This window comes from Mauremys mutica, chromosome 4 (assembly GCF_020497125.1).
Source record: "Mauremys mutica isolate MM-2020 ecotype Southern chromosome 4, ASM2049712v1, whole genome shotgun sequence".
NCBI lineage: Eukaryota > Metazoa > Chordata > Testudines > Geoemydidae > Mauremys > Mauremys mutica.
Window position 1 is genome coordinate 128,352,734 of NC_059075.1, and position 21,666 is coordinate 128,374,399.

Below are 21,666 nucleotides of genomic sequence, written 5' to 3' on the forward strand. Positions count from 1 at the left end.
AATGTAGCTGAAAGTCCTACAAGCTCTATGAGTTACTCAGCGATCTAGGGGTTTGTGGTAGTTTAGAAAGTCAGTTGTATTTAAATGTCTTGCTATGTAATCCTTTTGTTTCTCCCCTCCCCCCCCAAAATGCAACCACCTTTCTTCCGGACTCCTAGGTATTTGATATTCTAGTCAACAATTTGCATTGTTGCAAATTGTCTCTCCAAATGTAATCCACAAATATGCTATCTGGAGGTTTCTCCTAGAATACTGTGTACAGATGTGGTCTCCTTACCTCAAAAAAGATATTCTAGCACTAGAAAAGGTTCAGAAAAGGGCAACTAAAATGATTAGGGGTTTGGAGAGGGTCCCATATGAGGAAAGATTAAAGAGGCTAGGACTCTTCAGCTTGGAAAAGAGGAGACTAAGGGGGGGTATGATAGAGGTATATAAAATCATGAGTGATGTCGAGAAAGTGGATAAGGAGAAGTTATTTACTTATTCCCATAATACAAGAACTAGGGGTCACCAAATGAAATTAATAGGCAGCAGGTTTAAAACAAATAAAAGGAAATTCTTCTTCACGCAGCGCACAGTCAACTTGTGGAACTCCTTACCTGAGGAGGTTGTGAAGGCTAGGACTATAACAATGTTTAAAAGGGGACTGGATACATTCATGGTGGCTAAGTCCATAAATGGCTATTAGCTAGGATGGGTAAGAATGGTGTCCCTAGCCTCTGTTCATCAGAGGATGGAGATGGATGGCAGGAGAGAGATCACTTGATCATTGCCTGTTAGGTTCACTCCCTCTGGGGCACCTGGCATTGGCCACTGTCGGTAGACAGATACTGGGCTAGATGGACCTTTGGTCTGACCCGGTACGGCCATTCTTATGTTCTTATGTTTTTAATAAGCAGCAGTGAACTAATGAACAGTAACAAAGAGTCCTGTGGCACTTTATAGACTAACAGATGTATTGGAGCATGAGCTTTCATGAACAGTGTTGATGCTTGTGTGATCTTTAGGCTGTAGAGTTAACACAGGTAGGCGCTATCAGAAGAGACCATTCTGCTTTAAATTGCATTCCATTTTCTACTGCAACTGGAAAAGCTGGAACCATATTTGGAGGCTTAAATGAAATATTGGAAGTGTACAATGACTTGTGGCAAACTTAATTCTATTCTATTCCATTCCATGTAATTATACTCCCCTCCTCCTAGCTGAATTTGTTTAATGCTGTGACTTGACACCATACTCCTCCTTGCAGGAGGAGAGCTGAGTGTACAACATAGTGTTTGGGTAGGGTTTTATTTTATTTTTAAATGTACATAAAATATCAGCGTTGGAAGGGACCTCAGGAGGTCATCTAGTACAACCCCCTGTTCAAAGCAGGATCAATTCCCAACTAAATCATCTCAGCCAGGTGAAAAAGTTTTTCCTAATATCCAACCTAAACCTCCCCTACTGCAACTTGAGGCCATTACGCCTTGTTCTGTCATCTGGTACTACAGAGAACAGTCTAGATCCATCCTCTTTGGAACCCCCTTTCAGGTACTTGAAAGCAGCTATCAAATCCCACCTCATTCTTCTCTTCTGCAGACTAAACAATCCCAGTTCCCTCAGCCTCTCCTCATAAGTCATGTGCTCCAGCCCCCTAATCATTTTTGTTGCCCTCCGCTGGACCCTTTCCAATTTTTCCACCTCCTCCTTGTAGAGTGAGGCCCAAACTGGACACAATACTCCAGATGAGGCCTCACCAATGTCAAATGGAGGGGAATGATCACATCCCTCGATCTGCTGGCAGTGCCCCTACTTATACAGCCCAAAATGCCGTTAGCCTTCTTGGCAACAAGGGCACACTGTTGACTCATATCCAGCTTCTCGTCCACTGTGACCCCTAGGTCCTTTTCTGCAGAACTGCTTCCTAGCCATTCTGTCCCTAGTCTGTAACGGTGAATGGGATTCTTCCATCCTAAGTGTGGGACTTTGCACTAGTCCTCGTTGAACCTCATCAGGTTTCTTTTGGCCCAATCCTCTAATTTGTCTAGGTCCCTCTGTATCCTGTCCCTGCCCTCCAGTGTATCTACCACTCCTCTCAGTTTAGTGTCATCTGCAAACTTGCTGAGAGTGCAGTCCACTCCATCCTCCAGGTCATTAATGAAGATATTGAACAAAACCGGCCCCAGGACCGACCCTTGGGGCACTCCGCTTGAAACCGGCTGCCAACTAGACATGGAGCCATTGATCACTACTCGTTGAGCCCGATAAACTAGCCAGCTTTCTATCCACCTTATAGTCCATTCATCCAGCCCATACTTCTTTAACTTGCTGGCAAGAATACTGTGGGAGACCGTATCAAAAGCTTTGCTAAAGTCAAGGAATAACACATCCACTGCTTTCCCCTCATCCACAGACCCAGACATGCTACGCTCTATATTAGAGAAGGCAATTTTGAAGAAGTGGGACTTGCACTTGGATCGAAAGATGGTTGGGTTTGTGATGATCTTTGGTTTCTGATGCATATCAGTGGTGTATATTTCCACTGGAGCTAGAAACAAGGCCAAGGGCAGCAGTATATTTGCCGGGAGAGGCAACAAGGGGTGAAAGCTAGTGCTACTTGTGGCTATAATTTTTTTATGTGCTCACATGTTCAGTAGTAGCTGAACTGCGATGACACTTCCATTCCCCTCAAAAATTCCTCTCTGCAAATGCCTCTGAACACTGTCTTAGGACACATTTGGTTTGCAACTGTCCCGGGCTGTCAAATTTCAGACTTATAATTGTGTTACGCTTAGAGGTTGAATGCTACTAAGTTATCACATTTTCTTCCTCTTAAATATGTCTGTATTCCTTTTTTCCAGGTAGATCAGAATCTTAAGACTTCACAACTATAACCTGCCAAATAAAAATTCCAAGGCTAACCAATCCATGAGTGGCCATCGATCCTCAAGGAAGCGATGTGCAGAGTCACGCTTAGAATCCCCTATGGATTGTGGTCATGTTCCTGCTACAGTGTGTGTGTTACGCAAGTTGGTTCAGTTGCCTACACCGCCATTGTCAAAGCACCAGCTAAAGCGGTTAGAAGAACACAAATATCAGAGTGCTGGACAGTCCTTGCTTGAGCCACTAATGCAAGGTTACTGGGAATGGCTAGTTGGAAGAATTCCAGCCTGGATTGCCCCAAATCTGATCACCATTACTGGACTGTTAATAAACATATGTACAACAGTAATATTAGTGTATTACTGTCCATCAGCTGCAGAGCAGGTAAGATATGGGCTTTTAACTATGACAAACTTCATATTTAGTGTGAGTAGCATGGAGCCAACATTATTTTGGCTGTGTTCTTGTGTTTGGAGAAGAGGTTGTGTTGCATTGAGTGATCCACAGTTCTTATTTTGAGCTGTTCTGTGCACACACATAAGTGGTTTTTTTTTTCTTTTTCTTTAAAGAGGTCTTCCTACTTACGGTATGTTAACTACACACAAATGCTTATAAGTGGATTTCCATGTTGGCACTTCCTGAAGAAAACAGCTGGGTTCTGCTGCTCGCTAGTTACACTGGGGCAAGTGGAAGTGATGTCAAGAGCCAACATGCACTAATGTTGTGTTGTCTGTCTGGCCCTGCCCAAACACTATGTGAAACATTCAGTCAAGGAATATGTAATGTCACAATAGAATGGGAAGGGAGCTCAATCTGTTCTAGGAGCAATTGTGTGGAGGCTGCTGCAGACAGAAGAATTTGGTTTGCATCGTCACAAGAAGCTGCTGAGTTCCTATGGAAGCTTTAAGAAAAGGAAGCTGGAGCTATCCTGTCTTGGCATTGCATGTCTAGTTACCACCTGTTTTTTATTACTTGTGATTGGACGGTGGTCACCTGAAGCTCTGTGTAGACTAGAGTTTCTTGTTGTGTTGTAATTCAAACTGAATTGATAGGTGGGTCTGATGCTTCTTGGTGCACACAGGGCTGTGAGTCACCTCGTTACTACCTGCCTCCAGCATGAGGAAGTCTTGCCTGTGCCAGCTGGGTGATAGCTCCCTAACACAGCCAGCCTGTCAGCCACTCAAGCACTCTCCCATGGGCTACACCAGCCCTGGCTTTGCCTTGCAGATTGACAATAGATGCACTGCAGCCCCTGACTCCCATTGAAGTGTTGCCCTGTGGTATCCAGCCCTGATCACCCAGTATACCACAGTTTTTTACCATAGACTACCGCTCCGGTGTTATGCACAGCACTTGAGTTCAATTATAAAATATAAATGTATTTTATAATAGATTCAATTAAAAACAAGCCAGTGTGAGAGATGGGAACAATGCTTGATTTATAGGTAATCAGGACATGCATTCTGGAGCCTAAACTTAACTAACAAGTTATCCTTAAGCTTACCTCACTCAAAGTTCTTTCCAGCATTTTCAGCCAAGCTTGCCTGACAATCCTTTTTTCATTAAGCAAACTTTACTTCCTCAGTGAGGGATGCCATGGTGTCTTTCTGCATACCCATGTATACCAGAATAGGCCTTTTAATATCCACCTGAAAATAGGTTGGGTTGAAAAACACTAAGGGCTTGACTACACTTGCGAGTTACAGTGCGTTAAAGGAGCCCCGGGTACACTAGCTCACTACCCGTCCACACTGGCAAGGCACGTAGAGCGCTCTGACTCCGCGGCTAGAGCGCTGCTGGTACTCCACCTCGGCGAGTGGAATAACGTTTGCTGGAGCACCTCAGCATCAGTGTGAAGGAGGTGTTGCCTTACTGTGCTCTGATCAGCCTCCGGAAACATCCCATAATCCCCTTAAGTCAAGTGGCCACTCTTGTCATTGTTTTGGATATGGCTTTTGAAAGCTCCGTTTGACAGCTGGCTACTTATCTGCTCTGAGACAAAGCAACCATTACTGTGGAATGCTGTGTGTGTGTGTGCGCGTGCGAGAGGGGTGGGGAGAGGTCTGCTACTGTCTGAACTTACAGGACAGCATGCTGACATGCTCTTAGCCCTGCAAAAACCCACTCTCTCTCCCCACACATACACACAACACACTCCCTGTCACACTTCAACCCCCCACCAGCATTTGAAAAGCACATTGCAGCCACTTGCATGCTGGGATAGCTACCACAATGCATTGCTCTCTGTGGCCATTGCAAGAGCTGCTAATGTGGCCACACCAATGTGCTGTCAGTGTGGACAGACTACAGCGCTTTCCCTACTGCGCTCTACGAAGGCTGCTTTAACTCAAAGCGCTCTACATCTGCAAGTGTAGCCATGCCCTAACAGTAGAGCAGCTCCACTGGTGTTAGCAATGTATGGAGTGCTGTTGTTACATGCTTAGAACGGGTTGGTCTAAGAAGACAAATGCTTAAAGTTCTGGCATCTGCCTGCAGCCCTTCTTGCTATTATCACCAGTGGAGGCATACTCTTTGGAAAGAAGTCTAGTGTTTTTGTGTTAAGGTGGTGAATGCTGCTTTAACTTTATTTCCCTTATGTATTTCAGCAGTCTAGTTACATGATCACATACTCCTTCTCAAATAATACAACACATTATAAAACTTGTTCTACACTATTAACTGCAATCTGTTGTTGTACAATATAATACTTACTCCTAGGGGAATTCTGCACCACAGCACGTGTGCAGAATTCATGTCCCCACACAGATTTCTCTGATTCCCTGCAGAAAAATGACTTTGACAGGGATGCAAAGGGACGCTGCCAAGAGCAGTCCCGCAGTACTCCTTAGCAATACAGGTACATCATTTCAGGCGTCCAGAGAAGCTGGTGGAAAGGTAAATCACTGCGGGGCAGAGGACACTCCAGCCAATGGCTCCTACCTTGAGCCAGGGTTAGCTGCTAGTCTGGCTGGGCTGGAGGCAGGAGAGGATGGGACTTCCTCAGCCCTAGCCACTCCTTGCAGGGGAAATGTTAGACCCACCTCCAGAAACCTCCCCCAGCTGCAGGGAGCTCAGCATCTTCCCCTGCTTCCTGTCCCCATCGCTCCTCAGCTGGGGTGGGGGGAAGGAGCACTGTATGGGGAGCTGCTCCCCCATCCACCCAACCGCCATGCATCTGGACCTCTCATACCCAGACACCCCTGCTAAGCCTCCATCTGGTACATTCAGAACCCCCCTTGCCCTCCATACCTGAACCTCAGCCCCTGCATCTGGAGCCCCCTGCCTCCAGACCCCCACCCCTGCACCCAGACCACCCCCAACTGAGCGCCCTGCACTCAAACCCCCCACCCTGATGCCCCACCCCCTGCACCACCCTGAGCCCACACAGCCAGACTCCCATGCCACTGACACTCCCTCCCATGAGCTGCACCCAGACTCCCCTGATGAGACACCCCCCCCCCTCCCCAGCACCCAGACTCCTCTGCTGAGCTGCAACCACCTTCACCTGGAAGCCTCTGTATAGTCCCATTGCTGCTGCACCTGGGACCTCCCTCCCATGAGCCCCTGTGCATTCAGATCCCCCCACACCTAGACTCCCCCACTGAGCTGCCTGCACCCAGACTGTTCCACACAGAATCCTCTCACCCCACATCTGGATTCCCCCCAACACTGAGCCCCTCCACACTTGGATCCTTCCTGGTTGAGCCTACCTGCCCCACACCTGGTGCAGAGGGGCAGGGCTCCAGGGTGTTTCTGGGGCAGGCCCAGGCCTTGTGCTGTGTCAGGGTCAGGTGCAGCCTCACTGCTGAATCTGTGTCCTGGTGTGTGTGTGTGGGGGGGGGTTGCAGGATGATCTTCCACCTTCGTGCAGCCAGTGGCCTATGCACCCCACTGCTGTGCTGGTGCTTCTGCATTTATTTATTGACAAAACTTGCACAATTTTAAAATATTGTGTGCAGAATTTTTAATTTTTTGGTGCAGAATGGCCTCAGGAGTATACTGTGTATAACAAAGTTCATGAAAGAGACAAGGTGGGTGGGGTAATATCTTTCATTGGACCAACTTCTGTTGGTGGGTGAGAGAGAGAAGCTTTTGTGCTACAGAGTTCTTCCTTAGGTCTGGGAAAGGTATTCAGGGTCTCAGATCTTGTTTTTTAGCTCTGACAGTTTTTAGCATAAGTAGTTAGCATGTATTCTAAGGGACCATTCAAGGTGAAGTTAATGAAAGTCACTTATTTGAAAATACACACTAAAACATTCTTAGACAACATATGTAATACTGAATAATGATAGTGAAAAGTACAAGCTGGCAGAAAGGGGTTTACAATTAAAATAACTTTCAACACCTCTGTCCTAAGTGTGCTTTGGTAATAAATTTTACTCTAAATACCTTTTTAATGCTAATTATTTTAACTGGATATAGAAAAACACACATGGGTCTATTTAGGAAAAATCTCAATTTTCAGTTTGTACTTTTCCGTTTAGAAATAATGTTAGGTGTTTTTTAAAAAAAAGCTTACATTTTTATGTGAAATTCAAATAACATACAATACTTGGATCACGTAACCTTTGACTGTTCTCACCACAGTATGAGTATCTACTGTAAGTCAATGTGACTTAAGTTCTGAAGTCACTTAGATGTGTTTGAAAATCTTACTGTAATCAAACAATATAAAGTTACTACAGTTCTAAAGTATATTTAGTTTAGTAGCAAACAGCTAGCGATATTCTACAATAACAAATTAGCGTTCAGCGGGATGACTGTCTCCAATGGGGAAAACTGTCCTGTTATGTGTAGTGCATGACAAAAATGATGAAAACGCATATCTTAGAGAGAGGAACTTGTATTAAAAAAAACAAATTATAAGTTGAAATTGAAAACAGTGTAAATGTATAGGTTGGTACTCTAAGATTGTAGGAGAAAACTGCATGACAGTGAAGTAATATAAAGACATAAAACTACTGTAGTATGTGTACACTAGGAGTAAAATGAAGTTTCACCCAGTAAACTGTAATGCTTCTCAAAGTATTGGATCCATGTGATTTGCTATAGTGTGTAAAATTGGGCTATACCTATATGCCTACCTTTGCAAAGAATTCTGAGATCCTCAGGAGAGGGGTGGGGGAACTCTAGTACAAAACATTATTATTTATTATTTGCATAACTGGTATTGCAATTAACCTGGGGTTAGTTTTGAGCTTGACATGTAGGTCAGGATCCTACCACTGTGAAGCGTATTGCAGGATTGGGGCCTTATTTCATATGTACCAACATTCAGAGCAAAGGCTATCCTGTGGATGCATGCATAGCTAACTTATGGCTTGTCTACATGGCCCCAGAGTTCAGACTACAGAGGTGTGAACTGAAGCTCACACTAGTGTGCTATGCTGTAACTCTCCTGGGTAGACCCTGTGGGCATGAACCTGAACTAGGTACCTTTTAGTTAGCTTAGCCCTGTTTGAAAGAAGACTGTTAACATGAACTTGATACCTTTTAGCTTGCAGCAGCAGTGTCCACATGAGGGAGTTGGAGTGCAGCATACCAGTGTGTTCTGCAGTTCACACCTCTTTAATCCAAATTTTTGTGGGGGAGGGGTAGGCGTAGCCCTAGTGGCATAGCAAGTATACGTATTTCATGGTGTATAGCAAATGAGACATGGTTCTGGAAGAGTCTTGTTTCATTTGTTACACATCTGTTTAGTGTGACTGTCAGCTTCACTGTGCTTCCATAAACTACTCATGGAAAATGGAACTACTTATGCATCTCTCATACCCCTTTTTGTAAAGCACTTTGAGATCTACAGATGAAAAAGTGCAAAGTATTACTGGCCCCACTTTACAGATGTGAAAACTGAGACAAAGATAGGTTGAAGGATTTCCGTTGATGGCGCTAATAGCGACTTAGACTTTAACCACTGAACTAAAGGATTTGGATTTGAATCCTTGATCTAGCTAAGACTTGGTACCTGTTTTGTCATCTGTAAAACAGGGATTTTAATACTGAATAATGTACCTCACAGCCACATCTGGATTATTAAAGAGGAATGTTCATGGTGTTTTTAATGACCACAGATTGGGAGAAAGCAGTGTTACTTAGAAACTGGAAGAGCTGTAGGAATGAGAACATAGTTCTCTAGCCACTGAGATTTTTTCAAAACTTCACTATGTGAGGCTCTCTGAGCCTGGACATCTGGAGCACACGAGAGTCTTGTGCTGAGCGAAGGATTTTCAAAGAATGCATACCATCCGCAACCTACTTTAAATAATTCTGATGTTTAAATGCTGAGAATTAGGTGCTCAGATCTGCAGAGGGCTACCCAGGAACCATAAATGTACACCTCTACCTCGATACAACGCTGTCCTTGTAAATCTTACCACTTTATAGGTGAAACCGTGTTATATTGAACTTGCTTTGATCCACCAGAGTGTGCAGCTCCTCCCCCCCCCCCCCCCGCACTGGTTTATCCAAATTTGTGTTATATTGGGTGACGTTATATCGAGGTAGCAGTGTACCTAGAAACGACCTTAATTGTGCCCCATTTTACAAATGTGTTACTCTACAGTTATTATTTTTCAAATGTAGACTGGTACTGTGCAGTTTTTTCTTCAGCCTTAGATTTGTATAAATACTGCACTTTCTTAATGTAGCTTTTTTTAACGTGGAATTTTCTGTTTCTTGCATCTCACCATTTTCCCCCCACCCCCAAGGATCAACTATCAAAAATGTATTCATTAATATTTGCGGGTACTGCACATTAAAAATACTTTGGTAGGAGAATAAAGATCTGTTTAAGGCGTTTCAAATCTTTGTTGTTAATCTTTTACTGACCTTCACTTTTTCCACCCCCCTCCCCTCCCTTAGGCACCTCCGTGGGCATATCTTGCTTGTGCATGTGGCCTTTTCATTTACCAGTCTTTGGACGCTATAGATGGAAAACAAGCAAGAAGAACCAATAGTAGTACTCCTCTGGGAGAACTTTTTGACCATGGTTGTGATTCACTGTCCACAGGTATTGTCACTTGTAACTGGAAGATAATGGTTAAATAAGTCTATTTATAATTAGGAAAATCTCCAAAATATAAACTAGAATATAGAAAGAAAAACCTTTTGTCAGGCATACTATTGAAGAGATGAGCAATTTGATGCTATTGTTGTATTGCCAAACAAATCTTCTTTTGGTTGTAATTTACTTTTTTTAAGCAGAACCTAAATCTGACTAGTTTAGTGTTACACTGACACTGAGGGAATTTAGGCCCTGATTCAGCAAGGTATATAAGAATCTATAAAGCTCTAAGCATGTGAGTGGTTCTGTTGACGTTATGGCTTGTGGCTTGCTAAATTTGAGCCTAATTTAGTAACTTTACCTAGCTTACATTTAGAGTACAAAGAACGCTTTTAATTTAGTTTTAGATTTACTTTATTAAAACAATTTTAAAGTTAGATTTTGGGCCTAAACTATGACACTGGGAGTCCAAATTCATCCCCGACTCTGCTCTGTTGAAAGCAGAGGTAACTTTAAACCTGTCTTCAATGAAAGAGATTGTTTGTTTGTTTTTGTTTGGGTACTTAGATCACAGTTTATAAGACTCTAACATTTAAATGTTGATGGATGATCACTCTATTATGATTTTGTAATTTTAGATGTATAGAATGCATAGTTTACTCCTGAGGGCATTCCGTGCCAAAAATTCTGTGCACAGTATTTTAAAATGATGTAAATTTTATTTGTCAAATAAATGTGGAGGCTCCAGCATGGCATTGGGCATCACAGGCCACTGGCTGTACAGAGGTGGGAGATCACTGTGCAGCTCTCCCTCCCTCCTCTCCCCCCCCACCCCTCCCCAGACACAGATTCAGTGGTGAGGTTGTACCCAATCCTGACGCAGCGCAAGGACCGGGTCTGCCCCAGGAACACCCCAGAGCCCTGGCCCTCCATGCCAGGTACACCAGGTGTGGACAGGCAGGCTCAGCAAGGTAGGGTCCAAATGTGGAGGGGCTTAGTGTGTGTGGGGGGGGGATTCAGGTGTTGGTTGAGAGGGTTCTGTGTGGGGCAATCTGGGTGTGGGTGGGTCAGTGGGTGATCTGGGTGCAGGGGGGATCTGGATGCACAGTGGCTTGTGGGGAGGGTTCTGGGTGCAACGGTAATGGGACTCTGCCGGGGGTGTCAAGATGCTTGTGGCTCATTGGGGGAGGCCAGTGTAGGGGAGTGGAGATCCATCTGCAGTTGGTTGGGGTTTAGAGGGGTGAGGATCCAGGTGCGGGTGGCTTATTGGGGTGCTCCAGGTACATGGGGAGTGGGGCTCATTGGAGTGATTCGGAGTGTAGGGGGGGTGAGGCTTGGTGGGAGGGTCTGGGTATGAGGGGGTCTGGATGCATGGGGGTTGGGCAGATGGCGGAACAGCTCCCTGTACAGGGATCCCTCCCTTGGCAGCTGAGGAGTGTGTGTGGGAGTTCTCAGAGATTCCTGCAGCTGGGGGAGAAATCTGGGGTTGGGTCTGACCTGGCCCCAGATGCCATGCAGGGGAAGAGGTCCTCCCCAGCCTAGCCAGGACTAGCAGTTGAGCCTAGCGCAGGGTAGGAGCCTCTAGCTGGGTCTTCCCCAGTTCCGTCCTCTGTCCCACAGTGATTTACGTCTCTGTGGACTTCCCTGGGCACCCAGAACATACTGCTGGAGAGGGTTGCATGACCGCTCTTGTGGCTTCCCTTTGCTTCCCTGTAAAAATCATTTTTCTGCAGGGAAGCAAAGAAATCTGCAGGGGACAGAAATTCTGCACATGCGCAGTAGCGAAGAATTCCCCCAGGAGTAATAGTTGCCTTTTTTGTGATTCTCACATGAGAAAACTTGGTAATTTCTTTTAATGAAAGACACAGTGAAAGAAAATGGCAAACTTGAACAAAAGTAAACAAAAACAAGGAAATTCCAAATTAAAAGCCTGATCCCATAAATTGCTGAGAATCTCTTTTAAAGTGCTGTGCCCCCTCTCAGCTCCCATTGACCTCAGTAGGAATGGGTGCCCTCTACAATGGGTACCCTCTGCAAACTCTCTTAGCTGATGGTCTGCAATCTGTTGTGATGAGATTATGCAGAGGTATTGTAGTTCACAGTAATGTATAATCAACAGCATCTCAGCAGTCACCCTGTGAGATGCTGAGCACCCTCAATGAACAGCAATAATAAAGCAATGAAACATTTGCATTAATTGAACTTTTTGTTTATTATGTGACCTATAATCTTTGTTAAAAGTCTTTACTATATAATGTAGCAATTTACTGTAATCTCACAGTGGGTCCTTTGCTAGAATTCTGTCTCCTGTATGGTTTTGTAAAGATTTCTTTGTACATGCTTGTTTATTTTTGTCTGATTTCTTCTGCAGTCTTTGTGGTTTTGGGAACTTGTATTGCTGTGCAGCTGGGGACGAACCCTGACTGGATGTTCTTTTGTTGTTTTGCTGGGACATTCATGTTTTATTGTGCACACTGGCAGACGTACGTCTCTGGAACATTGCGCTTTGGAATGTAAGTAACTCAGTTGAAAGTAAAACTGTAAACAGTGAAGTCAGTTTTCTGTTCAATGTATGTCCTGTACTAAGATTCTTAAATTAGTAAAAGGTGGGTATGTATGTATGGATACGTATATTCACACACTTTTATAACCTGTGATGACTACTATATATTGGAGCCACTGCATACAAAAATAACACTAAAGAATTTTTGAGCCTCTTGTTATCAGAAGAAAAACTGCTGCTGTCTGAAATAATTGCTAACAGCTTCTGATGTGAATTAAACACAAAATAATGTGTATTTAGATAGATGGCAACGTGATTTCAGTTATGCAGTCATTCCTGTGTGTCTGGGAAAAATCAACCACAGCATTTGCACAGCAGTTGATTTTTGCAAGATGTGCATGTTTAGCCCCTGAGCGCTGATCTTAAATAATAAGATTTACTTAACTCTTAATAGAATGTGGTGAGATTTTGATGTGGAAAATTAATATAAATTGACATTTTTGCCTACAATCTGAAGCCCTGACCATGCATTGGGGTCTGTGTTAACAGATCCCAAGTGCTTGTGAGAAGTTTGACTCTGGAAGTGAAATTTTGGCCTTATTAAAATCAATTACAAAACTTCCATTGACTCAATGGGGGCGCTAGTGTGGCAGGATTTCATCTAGAAGAATAGGCTATTAGGGCTGATGCAAGATCAAGTCCCTAATCAATGGCTGTTGTGTAATCTTATTGGCTCTAAAGTGTCCTCAAAATACAATATTTATATTATTGGAAATATCTACATATGTATGAAGTCCATCTGCCAAGTATATTTCAAATGAGGTTAAGCAGCCTATTGAAGGATGCCCTCTGTGTTGAACAAGAATCATAATTTTTGAACATTTCTAGAAATTTTAGATATTCTATTAATTTGTGGTGGTTTCCAGCTTTAAGGTATGTACAAGGTACAAACATTATTCATTAAATGGTCAGTCAACAGGTTTCTGGGTATTGCAAAATTTTATCAAACTAAAAATAATCAAGTTCTGAGCCTTTTGGCTGAAATAGCCCCTTAAGGAGATATTTAATATTCATTGATCTTACCTGATAAGTCTAATTGGTTAGCTCATTGAATAGATTTCTGATAGAGCCATATGAAACGTCAAGATAACCGGTATTCAGTGTATAGTCAGTATTCCATAAAAATCAAGGGTCAGACTCTAATCTCAATCACACAAATCCAGAGCAACTTTAGCAACCTCATTGGCGTCTTTTAAGATTCATGTTGTAACAAATGAAAATTTGGTCCCAGTTCCTGGACTTATCCACATAAGACTTATGCCCATAATGTTAGGTCCTTATTCTTTCAGAACACGATAAGGGCTCCACCCTGGGACAGCGGAGCACCTTCAGCTCCCATTGAAATCAGTGAGCATTGAGGACAATGGGCACCCTGCACAGACCAGCACAAAGAGTCTGATTTTTATAAAGGCCTAAGCATGGGCTTAAATGTTGAAGGTGCAAGTTATATTTACATCTCAAACTATCTGATTTCCAGGTGCAGTCAAAGAAGTAGCCATGTAAATATTCTCATTTCCCCATACAAATTCTAAGATCCCTTTCACTGGGATCAATGCACCAAAACTTCTCTAATTTTACAGATGCCATGTTTCAAAATCTAATTCTACAGGAACCTCACTGTTAAAATGAAAAATTATCAGTATTTTCTGATAAATCAATATTTATAATACATCATAAAGGTCACACAACTATATTATGTGCTTAATATTACAGGTATCAGATCAGCATTTGTATAATGAACTCATACTTTTAACATTCCCACTGTCATAAGGCTAATAGGCTTACAACAAACTGCCACAAAAACCTGAGAATGAATATTAGGAAAGAAGACAATAAGCAGTGCTAAATATTAGCTTGTCTCTGAAGCTTTCTCTTTACCAGTCTTTGCATTGTAAGACTTATTCTGCCTACTTCCTGAGACTTGCAGATATAGGAACCTCTACATTCCAAATAGATGTTGATAGCTCTCATTGGCTGCTTCCCCTTGGATGACTTGTCACTTCTATTCTACAGTAACAAAGGTTATTTTTGTTGCGTCTTTAGTAGTAAAGAATTACTTTGTTACCTGACATGTTAACAGCCAACAAAGTCAGTGGCTATTTTGGATTTAATTGGAAATCAAAAAGTTGAATATGAGAAGTATAGCTGAAGTGTTAGAGTAAATTTGATGCTTTTATTTGTCAAATTACAAAATTAGTTCCCAAAGGGAAATGGCAGTATAACTGGATCTGTGTACTGCATTCACTAGAAATATGACTTGATATTTTTATTCAAATACAGAACTCATATTCAAGGGTTACATAAATTGAAAATGGGCTATTCAGCTGTAAATGGGAGTGTGATGAGTTGGAGAAGGTAGGCTACAAAATACCCCAGCGATCTGATGTTAAATCATTAATTAATATGTTACAGTAGCTGTGAAAGAGGAAGTAAACAGAATAATGAAATAAAATGTGGAGACATATAAACTGGTGAAGAAAGATATAAACGGATCTACTGAGGTTAGAAATAAGGGCAGGAAATAAAAGGAGATTCAGTCTGGAAGAACGCATCTGTATATGTCTGAGAGAAAGTAATCCCCCAAACAATACATAGGAAGGGCAGTAGAAAGCTGTGATGCTCTAAGAGACTTGAGGGTGATAGTTGATACCAAATTAGAAATGGCCTCTCAATACCATGGTAGACTGTATACAGAGAAGCATCAAAGAACAAGGAGTTGATGGGCACTTTCTATATGTTGTGATGAGACTACATCCACAATATTGCAGTCAGTCGTGGACTCCACAATACCAGAAATTATTATTTTCTCTGGAATCTGGACCTTGACCGAGAAATTTGGACCTTGAGGAAAAAATAGACTACCTCTGGCATAGATCATCTGACCTGCTGGGATCTTCTGAAGGTGGTATAACTGTAAGCCATGAGGTAGATTTAGTAAACGTACGTATCTTTAAAAAGCATTTGACAACTTTCCACGTCAGAGCTCATTGGACATGGAAGAGTTACAGAGAAGGAGATAAGATGTTGTACTGGATAGAAAATTGGCATTAAGATCAGGAAGTATGCCCTAAGCATAGAGGGAAGTGCTACAAGTTGAAAATGTGATACGAGTGGAGTACCCCGGGACCAGTTATAGGATTTGAGTTCATTAAATGGCAGCAGCCCCTATATTTGTTGTCTAACACTTCACATTATAAAAACTATTCTATTTCTTGAAGAATCCTAACAGCTACATGGTATGCAGAAAGGAACTTGAAGTTTGGCAGAGGATTGTCCTGAGGTCAGGAAAGTGCCTTTTGCTGTCACAAGGAATATCTCTTCTAGTTTGTCTGAGTTAGAAGTTGTCAACAGTTGCTACTTCCCATCTGTTTTTTCCTCAGTAGAGCTTCCTAGATGTCTGTCAGGGTTCTATTAGTACTGTGCATGCATCTTTCTGTAGCATGCCACACACAGTCAAACCTCCTGACAGGGCAGAGGCAGAAAGGATGATCATTGTTGTCTTCCTCCTGCGCTGCTTTCCATCATTGTTACACCTTTGACAAGGTGTACTTTTCTGGGTACTAAGAGACCATGAGATAGTCACCACAAAAAGTGAGACAGATTGATAAAGGTTGTGAAAGGCACAGAATTAATATTAAGTGAGGCCTCATACCCCTCACGAGCTGAGCTGAACCTAAAATTCCAACATGACCACAATTCCAGCTACACTGCCTCTCAGAAATAAAGTTCTAAATCTAAAAGTACTTGGCTTTGTTGTCTGTAAAGTGTGTATGTGCACGCAAAACTAGGAATACATGGAAATTTGGGCAGAAATGCTTCATTTAAAGAGGAGTTAAAATATAGATGAAGTATCTGGGGAAGAAAGCAAATGCTTGGGATCTGACTCTTTGCAGAAGCTAACACCTGCTTAGAACAGACTTTTCCCCAAACCTGGTATACTCTGAAGTTTCTGAAGAACTGTCTGAGATCAGCAAATTCAGATGCAGCATAAAGAGTAAAAGTGTATCTCATTTTGCTTGAGGTTCCATAAACCAGCCTTCATATCCAGGCTGGATTAAAACAAATCTACTGTGCATCAGCCTCATACAATACCAGGAATATCTTCAGCTGGTACAAGACCTAGGGTTGTAGAATATACTAAACTGAGCAAAGGTGTACTGGAAAGTAGTGTCTAACTGAAGTTTTTCTTCAGTTTCTACCTGCTGGTGAGGAACTGAGGAAGGCAAAGTAAGCCCTACAAACCCCAGATTGGTACAGAGACCTGTAAGAACAAAGCTCCTTGAATGGAACTATTTTGTGCCAATAGCTTAATTCTTCTGTGTGCCTCATGTATGCCTTCTGTCCAACCATAATAATTTTGTTAGCACAAGTTGAAATGAGACAGTAACCCCAAAATGCTTAATTTTCTCCCAAAGAAAATGATCAAACAGAATTAAAGTTCAGTTCACAATAGAACTTGTATTAAAACATAGTCCATTATTAGCTCACAGTTGTGGGTTTTTTATCTAACCTGGTCATTCTAGTTAAAAACCTGCATTTAGACAGTATATCTGTGCACCAGCATAATCACTGGGACCAACAATGTTCTTAGCATTGCATGCTGTCTTTTGAGGACCCCATTAGAATATTGTCATTTATAAAATTGCTGAGCAGTGAAGAGGTAGATTACAAGTAAGTAAATATTGACTTTCTTAGTGTTCTCTCCACCTTCCTCTTAATGGTTAGAAGGGGGAAAAAATGAAATGTTAGGTTTAATCTGTTAAAATGCAGGTTACAAATATTTAACAATTTTATTACAATTGTTCTATTGCCTTTTTATTTTTCAATAAGTCTCTCCAACTATATCCTAAACCATTTTTGTAAAATACATATTTTTTCCCCATTTATTTTCATTTTTGAATCGGTTTGGTATGTTTCATAGACTACTACCGCACTTATTGGCAGGATGTGTATATAAGTAAAACAAAAGTTCCCTAAAGGATCTTTCTAGCTGGAGATATCCTCCAAAATAAAGTAATTTTGTCTTTTACTGTTTGACATTCAAAATAACAGGGAAATTAAAGTTTGCTACAGTATGTATGAATTAAAAAAACAAAACAAAAACAACCTTTACTGTGGTATAATGACTGAGACACACAAAATAAAGATAAGAAATTAGATCTAAAACATTTTTGTTTTTTTCAAGAATGGTCCTATTTAATGTTTTCAAAACCCATTTTGGTTTAAAAAAACATTACATTTGCAATTTTCAAGTCCCTCTTTTCTTTTTATACATGTTCTGACAGCTTTTCTACCCAATTATCTTGTGAAAACTTCTTGTAGGAGAACTCTAATTATAAAGGAAGATTTCACAACCTTACATACACATTTATAAAATTACAGTGCAAAATTTGTAAACAACCATGTCAAATAATTAGGGATTTCCTTTCGCTGCACATGTTTTACAAAATACAGTACAAAAGAGGAAGGGGAAATACTGGCTGTACCTTTTTAAATTAGAAAGATGCATTTCCTATAACTGGAAATAGTGCTTAACTGTAATTCAGTTAATTATTAGCGCTGTTGATTAATCAGTTAACTCAAATTAATCACCATTAAACACATTGTTAAACAATAGAATACCAATTGAAATGTAATAAATATTTTCATGTTTTTCTACATTTTCATATATATTGTATTGTGTTGTAATTGAAATCAGTGTATATTTTTGATTATTTTTACTGTAAAAATGATAAAAGAAATAGTATTTTTCAGTTCATCTCATACACATACTGTAGTGCAGTCTTTGTTGTGAAAGTGCAACTTTCAAATGTAGATTGTTGTTGTTACATAACTGCACTCCAAAATTAAACAATGTAAAACTTCAGAGCCTACAAGTCCACTCAGTCCTACTTCTCGTTCAGCCAATCGCTAAGACAAACAAGTGAGATTTCTAAAGATAGCTACAGCACTCGAACCAAGATTTAAGAATCTGAAGTGCCTTCCAAAATCTGAGAGGTACGAGGTGTGGCACATGCTTTCAGAAGTCTTAAAAGAGCAACACGCTGATGTGGAAACTACAGAACCTGAACTACCAAAAAAAGAGATTCAACCTTCTGCTGGCGGTATCTGACTCAGATAATGAAAACGAACATATGTTGGTCCACACTCCTTTGAACCATTATTGAGCAGAACCCGCCATCAGTATGAATGCATGTCCCCTGGAATGGTGGTTGAAGCATGAAGGGACATATGAATCTTTAGCGCATGTGGCACATAAATATCTTGTGACACTGGCTACAACAGTGCCATGAGAACGACTGTTCTCACTTTCAGGTGACGTAAAGAAGAAGCGGGCAGCATTATCTCCTGCAAATGTAAACAAACTTGTTTGTCTGATCTATTGGTTGAACAAGAAGTAGGACTGAGTAGACTTGTTTTATTTTTAATGCAGGGTTTTTGTTTTTAAACAATTCTACATCTGAGTTCAATTTTCATGATGGATATTGCACTACAGTACTTATGTTAGGTAAATTGAAAAATACTATTTTTTTTTCAGTACAAATATTTGTAATCGGAAATAAATATAAAGTAAACACTGTACACTTTGTATTCTGTATTTTAATTGAAATCAATATATTTGAAAATGTAGAAAATATCCAAAAATATTTAAATAAATGGTATTCTATTATTAACAATGCGATTTATTTTTTAAGTGCTAGACAGCCCTACTTATTATCTTTAGTTCTGTACAGTACTGCTGTATTCATTCCATTTACACATCTCACTGCATTCATTTATATGAAAATGTTAGATTAGAATGAGCTGAAATGACACTTGTATACATTTAAATTCAACAGTCACATTCCTTGCACCTTAGACTTACTAACCTTTTCTTTTTGCCTTTAAATTATGTTGGGTTCTTGTGCATTTTTCTCTTTAGTACAGAGATTCAAGTAGCAAAGCAGTCTCTTGTCATGTATGCCTAAATCCACAGCTCAGTGCTCAAACTCAGTAATCCTGTGCACTTGGCAGATGTGTGAGGAAAGGGATTTCAGAACAATTTCCCCTGTAACGGTCTGTTTTCTAGTGCTCATAGCTTTCCAAAACATCCACATTTGCTTGGTTCTCTTAAAAGGCGAATCTTTTAAAAGTTTGAGCCAAATCCCTTATGAAGTATAAATAAAATTACTGTTTCTCTACTGTAGAAAAGGGAAAAACAAACCACACTTTTGACTATAACTACAGCAAAAATGGCCAGAGTTTGAAACTTGGTGGGGACATAATCTTCGTGAAGGAGCAGTGTCTTTTCTTGATTTTGTTTTAGCAAAAATAGTATAATTTTAAAAACTGCATATTAAACATATACAGTGAAAACTTTAAGACAACAGGCATATACTGCACAGGCATGTAGGGCTAGTCAGCTGTACAGTCATTGGTTCAATATGCTTACAACCCCCGCTAGGAAAACCACAAGATCTTAGAAGCTTCAAATGCTGATCTCTTTCTTTCAAAACTAAACACAAAGTATAAGAAATTAGGTCCTGGTACTACACCTGCATAGGTACATGCTTAACTTTAATTAAGTGAGTGGCCCAATGGAATCCCTCTAAGTAAAGTTACAGCTAAACAATAATTGATTAAAAATGCGATGGTAAGGTTGCATAGAGTCAGAAAATATAAAAGTCAAGGTTTCAAGAGTAACATGTAATTTTCTCTTCCCACTTGCCTTAACTGTGGCAATATACTTACTGTTTCTTATTATACATACACCATAAAATAGCAGTTTTCACACTGAAACCTGATGCATCACATCTAAAATTGAAAAGCATCTGATGCACCATATTCATAAATTCAACCAATGCAGTTACAGTGGATTCTTATTCTGATACTATACTCTAAAATTTAAATTAACCTGTATGCTATTTGATTGCAGCTTACATACCACCGTTACATGCATCTCAATTTGTGAACCACTGATATAAAATATAGTGGATCTGTTACTACTCGACCTTTAATTTATGAAGTTTTTGGCTTTGTGATTCTATTTTTAATTGTTCAGCCTTACCTAAAAATATCTTTTAGTTTTATTACAGGTACTGTATTTTCTAACTGCGCCTCTGTGGGGAATATGTTCAGCTCCTCTTGCTAGCTCTCTGCTTCACTATGCCCCAGTTTATTACTCTTCCCACTCTTTCTGGCAGAAATACAAACTTATATTTAATAAAGATCAGCACACTGGTAACAGGTCTGTTACCACTGGACAGGTGTCCATCTCATATTTGTCTCACTTGTTCGCAATCTCTGGCAAGAAGCCAAGGACTTGAATGAGTATGGAGACAGACCTCCCTGCTCACTGGAGGCAGCTAGCTGAGGATTTAGCCATACTGGCCAGGCTGCTATGAGGAAGCTTGCACTACCACTGCCCACGTATTTGTTCAGTGGAAAACTTAGGGTGCTACTGCATGTGAATGTTTAATAAAAGGTCAGCATTGTCTGAACTAAGAGCATGGGGTTGGATACAAGCGGTCCTGAATTCTAATTCTGGTTGTGTCCCTAACATTCTGTGTGGCTTTGAGCAAGCCATGTTACCTTTGTTACTCAAGGTTTGTCTACACGAACTCTTAGTTTGCAGCAAGTGGGGGTGTGAATCTACCCCACACTAGTCTGCCACGCGCTAACTATCCATGTGGATGCTGGTTATGCACATTAACACTTTATTAATGCACTATGGTCTAGTCCTCTTTGAAATGGGACTAGATCAAAGTGCATTAATTAATGGACTACTAATGTGCCTCAGCAGTGTCCACATGGACAATTAGTCCGTGGCAAACTAGTGCGGGGTAGATTCACATTCCAGTGTGCCGAAAACTAAATGTTCGTGTAGAAAGTCTTGGGTGTCCCCATCCATAAAGTGGAGATTATAGTATTTGCTCATCAGACTCACAGGGGTGTTGAGGACTAATTAGGTAATGTTCATACAGTGCTTTGAACATATAAAGTACTATATAAGTGCTAAGTGGTGTTTAGTCTTTGGGGCTTCTAAGCCATCATCTTTCACGGTTATTAAAGCTAAACTCACCTCCCACCCCCAAACCTCCAAAAATCTTAGTTGTAACTATTGTATGTTTTAAAGGGGAAACCTTTCTAGATTAAAAGTATATATTTGATACTCTTTAGCAGTTATTGAAAATCGGTTCTAATGGGGCTACTTCAATGAAAATCTCAGTATTTTTTAAATGTTTCTTTCCCTCAC

At 40.9% G+C, this 21,666-nt stretch overlaps 1 protein-coding gene across 4 annotated transcripts in view; it reads left to right on the forward strand.

The window, feature by feature from the left end:
• CEPT1 (choline/ethanolamine phosphotransferase 1) overlaps positions 1-21,666 on the forward strand; it is a 46,672-nt gene that overhangs the window by 1,494 nt on the left and 23,512 nt on the right. For 3 of the 4 annotated variants that reach the window (XM_045014629.1, XM_045014626.1, XM_045014627.1), the window contains exons 2-4: positions 2,844-3,249; positions 9,727-9,874; positions 12,240-12,381. In XM_045014629.1, the coding sequence (XP_044870564.1) occupies positions 2,911-3,249; positions 9,727-9,874; positions 12,240-12,381 (629 nt within the window). In that variant the 5' untranslated portion in view covers positions 2,844-2,910. Of the gene's footprint in view, positions 1-27; positions 51-2,843; positions 3,250-9,726; positions 9,875-12,239; positions 12,382-21,666 lie in introns of those variants that run through there. The other variant, XM_045014628.1, reaches the window with a different exon arrangement.